We start from the raw sequence: 9,717 nt of genomic DNA, 5'->3' as shown, positions 1-9,717 counted from the left end.
GTGGCTGGCTGATGAGGCTGTGCACTTGTTCACACACAGGAAGGGGGCCTCAGCCAGGCCGGGGCTGTGAGGCTGCAGCCTCTGAGAGTGAAGAGCCCTCTCCACCCGGTAGGGCTGCCCGCTGGAGGTGGAGGCGCCAGGGTCAATGTGCCGGGTGGGATCCAGGCTCTGGGGCAGAGGTGACACCATGCTCCCTCCCGTCCGCGCGCAGCCCCCCTCGCCCAGCACCAGCTGTTGGCTCTCCCGTTTGGGATCTCCAGTCTCACTGCAGAGGGTGTGGACCCTGTACCTTTTCCTTCTCCCATTCCCACAGCAGCTTATCACGATCAGCCCTGGTTCTAAATTCACACTTTACAGAAGTAAGTGTTTCTGACCTCTCTACATTAAGATCCCAATCAGAAACTGGCACAAATTAGCACCTCTTTAGGCCTTTATTTAAACAACATCCCATGGTTTGCTCCATGAGCTCCCAAGGGCAGACGGCCGCTGATCTTGTCCACGGAGCCTCAAAAGCTGCCGTGGCGCTGGAACGTGAGGCTTCTTAGCTAACGTCAGGCCCTCTCGCAGAAGTCGAGAATACAGACCACGAGTACCACGGGTGGGAGGGAACACATTTACTTGAGGTACAAAGGTTTACTATTATTAACAAGTTATCACTATTATTTACATGTTTACAAAAGGGAAATAAAAATGACATACATGTTTGGTGCCAAAAGTGGCACATCCAAACTAAGATCAGTACAAAAATAAAGTTTCAAGCCACGCGTTTTTGAAATAAAGCTCATTGAAACAGGGAGAAACCGGCATCGGTCATGTGTTGAAACGCAAATGTCATCCCCGAGAGGACACCCGGCGGCAACGATGGAACCGGTGCCTGCTGAGAGGGCGCCCGGGTTCTCGCCGAGCCCAAGCAAAGACAAAAAACAGATAGACAAGTTATGTTCCTGAGCTACAGAAGCTTACAGCTTCTAAACTGTTGTGAATTCCTGCGGCAGAAGGCTCCCGCCGGGGGTGAGCAGAGGAGCTCACCAGCGTTCAGCTAGTGGTGGCGTCGGGATGCGGTGTCATACGCGGAGAAAGCGAAGCCTGCTTGTGAGACAGAAATCCTTTGCTCATCGAGAACAGTGCACACGAGTCCCGCCTGTCGGTCACCAAACCTTGTGAGTCTCCTGCTCATTCCACCCGGCAGCATGGCTGGGGCCCCGCCAGGGCGAGCGAAGGCAGCCCCGCACAGCCCCCGCACACCCTGCACAGCGCTCCAGGCCGCAGCAGCCAGCTTTCCTTCCCGTGCCCCCACGAAGCTGGGCCAGAACCGAGCGCCGGGAAGAAGTGGCATGCTAGGTCGGCAGGAGCACTACATGAACAGACAGCACGGCCCTGCCTGTCCCCGCTCTGCCCGGGTGCAGCGCAGCGGGGGGCCTGCCCCTGTGCAATCTCCCCGGGCTCCCAGCAAGGAGCGCAGATGCCGAGGGGAGCGGGAAGGAAAGGGCTAACGAACGGGCTGCAGCCCACTTCAGAGCAGCGGGAGACTCCACATGAGCTGGGGCCAGCTCGCTGCCCAGGGCCGGGGGACCACAGTGTGGAGGAGAGGGCACCAAGTCCCCTGAGGCGGCAGCCGAGCTCTGCTCACTGGTCCTGGACCTTGGTCCTTTTGGCTTTGAGGGACAGGTGCTGCAAGACAAGAGAAACCATCGGCATTAAGGGTCGCTCAGACAGACAGACTGGACTTCAGCAGGACCCCCACATCAATGACCATGCCAGCGCAGCACTCTGGTTCGCATATTGCCAGCAGATGCCGTGCCCCTCAGAAAGCAATGTGGAGGGGAAAAGCCCAAGGAACCAACAAAGACGATGGGCCTTCGGTAAGGCCCAGCAGCCCAAGGCCCAGCCCAGCATGGCCGACCCTAGTCACCCAGGGCTCTGTGGGAAGGTGTCGGTGGGACACACTCTCCCTTTGCCCCAGCCCCTAGGACAGCATCACAGCCAAACCCCTGAGCTCAGGGGACTAGGCTCAGGCTGGACATCACCTCATGTTTCTATGACTTTCTTGCAAATGGTCAAGGAAAGGTGCCCTCCCCATAGGAACAAGGAGACCCATCATTTCACCAAGCACCTCCGTGTGCAGGTACGTGGGCTCGGGGCCCCGGTCCCCACAGACCGCTGGCAAATGCACGTGAGGGAAGACACACAGGAAGAGAACATGTCCCAGTGCCACCCTGTCCCTTCAGAAACATCACACCCCCCCCCCCCCCAGTATAAAGAACACAGGATGCATAACCTTATAATCACGGGCATCAGATAACAGTCATTTGGGGATACAAACATACTTTATGTTCTAAAATAATCCCAGAAGTGCTAGTAATCCTAAAGCACGAGTTTAAGGCAGAGTATGTAAGCAGAAGCTTTTAATAACGGACCTCTGTTCACTGACTGAGATATCCCGAGTACCCTCTCATAATCATAAGCAAACAACCAAGAGATACCCTAGCATGCAGTGGAATCGTCACATGAGGGCCTCCCAAGCTGCCTGCTGGCCCCTAACATGCTCGGTGCCCAAAACCTGCACACCCACATGGGCTGAGACAGCAAGACCACTGCTGATGGGGAACCATGGGCCCTGGGAGGACGCAGGGTGCAGGAGACATAACACACTGTCCAGAACCTGTACCCACTGACGGAGGGAATGGGGCAGGTGTCTCGATGAGCTGCAGGAAGTCCCTTTCTAACCTCGTGCGGGGGCGGGGGAGGGGGGCGGGGGACGACCAGTATAGGTTCTTGCAAAGGTCCCAGTTAAGAGGGTTTTGTCTAGATCCCAAGGACACCTCTGAGAATCAGGACACAAAATTAAGGACTGGGAGGTGACTCCCTGAGCAGGCCACCCTGCTCCCTCCAGCTGGGAGTCCTGCGGCATTTCTGTCATTTCTCCCCTCCCTGCACTTTACCCGAGAGGACCCCTCCAGCTACTGTTAGGCACTCCCAGCCCTAGCCTGAGCATGGGGCTGATGTCATTGTGCCTATGCACAGGGCCATTTTTGGTGTTCGTTTCTTAGAAGAATCCAGAGTATAAACACAGTCGACTCTGGATCATTTCAGGCCTCCATACAGGGAGAGAGTGACACTCAGAAAATAGCAATGGAAAGTCACCCACAGTCCCAGAAACAGCGCCAGGGACCCTCTGTGGGCGGGGGGGGGGGGGGCGGCGTGGCCATGGGTTGAACAAAAGAGTGTCTACCATACATGGGTGGCCAGCAGAGACCTGCAGGGCTCTTGGGGAAATCCATTCATTCCAGACAAGTTAACAGTACAAGTACCTTTGGACTGTTTAGGTAAGAAGGGATCAAGGTTCTTGGGGGGTTTCAGGGTCCTCGCCCTGTGAAGCTGTGGCACCAGATGACTTGTAAGATCCTGGCATCTCTAAAAATACTTTGATTACAGGCTGTGATCGGAATGGATCATGAGCGGAACAATAGACATCTGGAGAGAAGAGACCAATGCAGAAATCTAGGATTGTCATTTTCTTCAGATTTCTGGGGCTATTTGCTCTAACTTGGTGGGCCTGAACTGTGGTTTTGAGATAAGAAGGGAAAATGACTCAGCTTCGAGGTTAATAATCCTGTTCTCCAAAGTCTAAACGGATGCAGGACAACTTGAATGCTTGCATCCTCCGGCCTGAACCACCAGCGTCTCTCAGCTTCTAGCTGGCGGTTCCCCTCACTGCTCCTGGACTTGAGAAGTCTGCTGTTTCCCACCTGAGAGGTTCTGGGGGAAAGACACTCTCTCCCTTGGGGTGTGGTCTTGTCAGCCCAACACAGCACAGACGACACACTCGGAATGTGTCTCCATGCGGCTGCGGCTGACCTGGTTTCCAGATGAAGCGTCTGTATGAGGATGTGAAGAATCATACAGGCTTGAAATACTTTTCATTTGATTGGATACGATTTAAATACTTTAAGATGATTTTATTTTATTATTTTTAAGATTTTTTTATTTATTATTTATTTGACAGACAAAGATCACAAGTAGGCAGAGAAGCAGGCAGAGAGAGAGGGGGGAAGCAGGCTCCCCGCCAAGCAGAGAGCCCGATGTGGGGCTCGATCCCAGGACCCTGAGACCATGACCTGAGCTGAAGGCAGAGGCTTTAACCACTGAGCCACCCAGGCGCCCCTTTAAGATGGTTTTAAAAGGACAATTTCCCTAACATTGGAGGGATGAGAAGAGCCTTCCATTTATGGGGTCATGACTCAAATGTTTCCAGGAGCTGACAACGGAAAGGGCTGCGGCACCCGGACAGCGTCACTCACAGCAAGCAGCCGTTCCCCGGCCCCCGCTGATGGCTGCCAAGCAGTAACATGGGCCCAGTGCTGGCAGACTTTCTTTAAAAAAATAAATAAATAAATAAGATTTTATTTATTTTAAATAAATAAATTAAATTTATTATTAAATAAATAAAATCTTATTTATTTGAGAGAGAGAGAGGGCAGGGGGAGGGGCAGAGGGACACGCGGTCTTCTCACTGAGCAGGGAGCCCAATGCAGGACTCGATCCCTGGACCCTGAGAAGAGGATCTGAGCAGAAGTCAGCCGCTTAACAGACTGAGCCACCCAGGTGACCCTAGTGCTGGCAGACTTACCATTTCTTTTAAGAGAAACCCGAAATCTGTATTTTCTGTGAAATCTCTCAATTTTTAAACGCACCCATCAATCCAAGTTTTGGGTTGAAAACACTGCAGTCTGGTTACAAGCCCTGATGAAGAGGTTTGGACTCCCCTTTCTGGGGTAAACAGTCATAAAACTGAACAAAGTAGCTGAAGCAACTGTTCTCCAGCACTGCGCAATATACAGCCCAGGCAGTAAAAAAAGAAAAAAAGAACAACTCAGACTACAGGACACAACCAGCAACGCGGCAGACTTCAATCTGACCGTATCAATAACTGCATTAGGAGTGATTGCATTAAGCACCCCAATTAAAAACATGATGCAGACCAAACGGAATGAGTCAATGGAAGTTTGTGAGCCCTGATTTACCTGTTTTCACACCAGCCTTCCAAATATAACTACCACTCCATTAAAGATCTTGTCAGAACAATGTATGGCCTTCCCCACCCATCCCAAGGAACAGACGATTTTTTCTGTGAAAATGAAGAAAACCAAACTATGCATTTCCTCCACGAGGCTCACTACCCTGCTGGTCCCCCACGAGGGCCTGCTAAGGAGGAGTATGCACAGAACGCCGACGCTTGGCAGCACCCACCACGGTGCAAAGTACCTCAGGCGTAAGCTTGCACACCCAGCTTACATTCTTGGTGAGGCCATCTTCATCAGAGAATATCTGGGCCACTCCTTGTGAACATAGTCCAAAGTGTGACAATTTCTTTGAAGAAAGAAAAAGCGGAGGGGGAGAGGAAGAACCAAAGATACATTCTTCTTTTCGTCTTTTAAGTTGGAGGGATGTATTTCTAAATGCACTTCTCTATGAGCAAATGGTATAGGGCTTTCACCCAGAAGAGGGGAGAGATTTGGGAGCGGCCTTTCCACCCCACACACTATTGGGGGGACGAAATTGAGGGCATGAAACTGGAGAATCGATGTATACTTTAAAATACAAAGAGGCAGCTAACAGGTGTTTTGAGGGATAGTCTCTATTGACCCTACCGTTCCTTGTTGATAGAAGTGGGGAGCCAGCTCCAACAGCCAAGCGGATTCAATAGCAGTCACATCTCTCATGTAATACTTGGAGGTCTGTATAACTTCATTGTAGATAACCCTAAAAGCAGGAGAAAACAGGAATTTCCTATACCTTATGGTGAGAACCCAGAACCACAGCAAGCAGAGGGGGCGAGTTTTCCCCTTTCCTGGAGACCTCCTGTGTGTACCAAACGCACTTTCACCTCATGACCTGACTGGTGGGTAAAATGTGCCCACTTCACAGGGGAGATCAGCCTGACATCACTTCCAGAACATCTCACTTCTCGGTTCAGGACCCTTCTGGATTCTCAGTCTGTAATTACAGAACTCTCAACAGAGCACTGACTTTATTACAAAATGTAGAAAGAGAAGCGAAGGCTTGCCTGATTCTGAAAAGGGATGGAAATTAACTGCAAAGGGACACTAGGAACTTTTTAGAGAGTTGGAAATATTCTACATCTTACTTGGAGAGAGGGTGACATGGGCGTACACAGCTGTCAACACTCTCACTGTACACGGATTATACCACTACTTATGCGAAAACAGGAGAGGTAGGGGCCTTGCCTGATGCTGAGGTAAAAGACGCCAAGAAGATAGTGTCAAATCCCCAAATTTCCGAGTGCACACAGTAGACAGTCATCGATTTCTGAGCTATCTGAAGTGCTGACACAGGGCTTCCCTAATAACGATAAACACCCGGCCACACTGCCGCTGTGCCCTCCTCGAAGCCAGCAAATGATCAGCTGCTAAAGGTCGGACCCAGTGAGAGGGAGGGGCCCTCTGCAGAGGCCGGAGGGGAGGGGTGCTCCCTTGGCACCCTGAGGTGATGGGACTGCTTCAGGACTGGCCCTATTCAGCCACGCTCTCTTTGCCCTTCAGGGCTCCTTAGGAATGAAGAAGGAAAAAGAAGTCTCCCCACTTAAGCAACTCCCAAATTAGTCAACCCAAAGTCAGCCAACCCTTGGGAAAGGATCTAGAACCGAGGTGAGCTTCCCTCTTCCGATCACCCTGTATGCTGACGGACACAGGGCAACATTTCTAAACCCAGAACTGACTGACCACGTCTCGCTCCAGCGAAGCAGCTTCTGGATCTGCAGGTGTTACAGGATAAAGTCGAATCCCTTGTCTCGCGGAAAGGGTCTCAAACTTTACCACCCATCAGAGCCACCTGGAGGGCTCGTTAAGACGGGACCCCACTCCCAGTTTCTGATTCAGAAGGGCTGGGCCCTGGCCTGGACATCTACATTTCTAACGGGCTTCCAGGTGATGCTGACGCTTGCCTGGAGTCCACACTCTGGAAACCACTACTCCAGGGTGCCAAGGACCTCACAGCGGACCTTTCTGCCCTCTCTTGCTTCTACCATTATCTTCCCTCCCAGGCCCGCTCACTCTCCTCTGCCTTCTCCACTGATCTGTGGAAGAACCAGTTATTGTTTTTAAATTTTCCAATCCACTGTGAGAGCAGTATCTTTCTAAAACACAATACAAACGAATTACTAGAAAAATGAGATTCTAAAAAGACAGACAAAAGACGGGCTCCAATTGTTCATTATCAAATTGGACAGACAAAAACTTATCCGAAGGTCTAATTAAAGGTCTAATTAAACCGAAGGTCTAATTAAAGGTCTAATTAAATTGAAGGTCTAATTAAAGGTCTAAATGTCTCCTCTTGTGTGTGCCTCTCTTCCCTCACAGGCACAGTCCCAGACTCACCCCCCCCCGTCACCCACCACCTCGGGCTGGCCTGCGCCCACCGCACCAAGGACTCCCCACTTCCCAGCCAGGAGGTTCCCTCACCTTCCCGTGGCTTCTCTGCCCCTCCCTCAGTGTGCACTCCCTCCACCTCCTTTTCTTCCTGAAAAGTCCTGTCTGCAGGCCGCCGAGCAAATGCCATCTCCTCCACGAAGCCACCGCTGACTCTCCCTGGCAAGTGACGCAGCAGCCCCCGTGCCTTACACCCGCCGCCCCCCAGCAGGCCCTTCTCCTGAGCTGCTGGAATCTGTCTGCATCTGTGTCTCCATCAGGCCTGTGGCCCGGAACCCCAATCCGCCTCCACATCGCTGTGCCCAGCGTAGGGTTTAGCACCTAGTCTGTGGGTGAAGAAGAAAGTTTGCTGAGTACATGAGTGAGGACCGGAGTATCACCACTTGCGTCAGGAAATCTGATAACAGCAGAAATTCTGCAGATGACTCAGCATAACAGTCGACAAACACGTATGCCAGCTGCATGCCAGGCCTGGGGACCCAGGGATGAACAAGAACCAGGCCTTGCCTTCTGAGCAGTTACAAGGCTCAGAAGCAGACGATGGCTTACCAGCGAGGTGGCTTCTCTGTGTAGAGGACCGAGGCAGGGTGGATATGTAGTTCATGATCATCACGGATAGTCCTTGCAAAGAGAAGAATTTTATCCAAAGTCAGTCTGAAATACTTGGAGTGGGACTCTCCCACAGATGTGTTTCATGTTATCAAAAACTGCATGCAGGTGGGACTCCACTCGAACAAACTATTCTCTCCATCTTCTCTAGTGCCCTGGATGTCCCCTCACCCACTGCCACCCCAGAAGTCAAGAACAAATCATACAAAAAAACAGCATGTGGCTATTCAGGAAAAAAACATGGAAAATATTCTGCTCTGCCCATGTTCATGTTTATCTTCCATACGTTCTCTTTCAAAATTATCTCCTTAGGGGTGCCTGGGTGGGTCAGTGAGTTAAAGCCTCTGCCTTAGGCTCAGGTCATGATCCCAGGGTCCTGGGATCAAGCCCCACATTGGGCTCTCTGCTCAGCAGGGAGCCTGCTTCCCTTCCTCTCTCTCTGCCTGCCTTTCTGTCTACTTGTGATCTCTGTCAAATAAATAAATTTTTTAAAAAATTAAGAAAAAAAAACAATCTCCTTTGGGACAGAAATAATACATAAGGTTACCTGTACAAACTTTCCTATTAAACAAAATTAAATAGTAAAGATAAAGGCTATGGGGGATATAATACGGGAAAAAGAAAGCTCCGTATTAGACTATCAATTTCTCTAAGATAATATTGCAAATGTCAACTCAGATTTGATCCAATTTAATTCAAAAAGTAATTACCCAGGGGCGCCTGTGTGGCTCAGTGGGTTAAAGCCTCTTGCCTTTCGCTCAGGTCATGATCCCAGGGTCCTGGGATCGAGCCCCGCATCGGGCTCTCTGCTTGGCAGGGAGCCTGCTTCCTCCTCTCTCTCTCTATGCCTGCCTCTCTCCCTACTTGTGATCTCTGTCAAATAAATAAATAAAATCTTTAAAAAAAAAAAAAAGGTAATTACCCAGCACACAACTACTGGTAAGCTCAGATCACAAGAGAGCAGCAACAGATTAGGATGCTGCTGCCCAAACCCTAATTATGGGGTGTTGCTGTGGTGCATTAGGGAAGCGCCTCGAGCACCAAGATCGAGCTCATCTCCAGCTCTGTGATAGAACCAGCACCCCAGGGTCCTGGCTGTGCCACCCGGTGGCTTGAGCTGATCAACACTAAACTGCCTCAAAGGGATTCACTGACCACGAAGCCGACTTCCCCTCAGAAAACAGGAACGTATTATTCTCTGAGGGGAAAAGGCTAATGACAAAATAATATATGGAGGAAATGCAAAGAAAAGCTGGGGAGGAAGCCTTTGGACAGCTCCCATATGAAAAGAACAGATGCATTTTTAAACAGGCTCGGGTGACACTCTGGACCAGAATAAGGCAAAGTCCTGCAGTTATTAGGAGGGCATGGATGACCAGGGATTTTCTGCCCAGAAAGTGGCACAGGATGAAACAGGCTTCGGTCTGTGGCAGGCGGCACATCCAGCACATGAAGAAACACTTCCCCACATCCAGAGAGCAACTATGGCCACAATGTCCCACAGGTCTCTAGAAACAATGAAATGCCAACAGCCGGGGTTGTTTCTCCAGGAAAGAGCATCTCTAACAGTCCTTTCCATTTCTCTTCTTCCATTATTAGAATGGAAATATTTCTAGCCTCCAGGCTTGTAATTATCATCCCTCCACAACATACGGATGAG

At 50.7% G+C, this 9,717-nt stretch overlaps 1 protein-coding gene across 4 annotated transcripts in view; it reads right to left on the bottom strand.

Annotated features, from left to right (window-relative positions):
• Window positions 1–428: 428 nt before the first annotated feature.
• The window catches only part of DHX35 (DEAH-box helicase 35), a 65,864-nt gene continuing 56,575 nt past the window's right edge, over window positions 429–9,717 (bottom strand). For 2 of the 4 annotated variants that reach the window (XM_045981303.1, XM_045981305.1), the window contains 2 exons: window positions 7,998–8,069; window positions 429–1,671 (listed from right to left, as the gene is read on the bottom strand). In XM_045981303.1, coding sequence (XP_045837259.1) covers window positions 1,338–1,671; window positions 7,998–8,069 — 406 coding nt within the window. In that variant the 3' untranslated portion in view covers window positions 429–1,337. Of the gene's footprint in view, window positions 1,672–5,651; window positions 5,764–7,996; window positions 8,070–9,717 lie in introns of those variants that run through there. The other 2 variants (XM_045981304.1, XR_006815333.1) reach the window with 2 other exon arrangements.

Source organism: Meles meles, chromosome 16 (genome assembly GCF_922984935.1).
Source record: "Meles meles chromosome 16, mMelMel3.1 paternal haplotype, whole genome shotgun sequence".
NCBI classification, from domain to species: domain Eukaryota; kingdom Metazoa; phylum Chordata; class Mammalia; order Carnivora; family Mustelidae; genus Meles; species Meles meles.
This window is presented reverse-complemented; position numbering and strand designations above follow the sequence as displayed.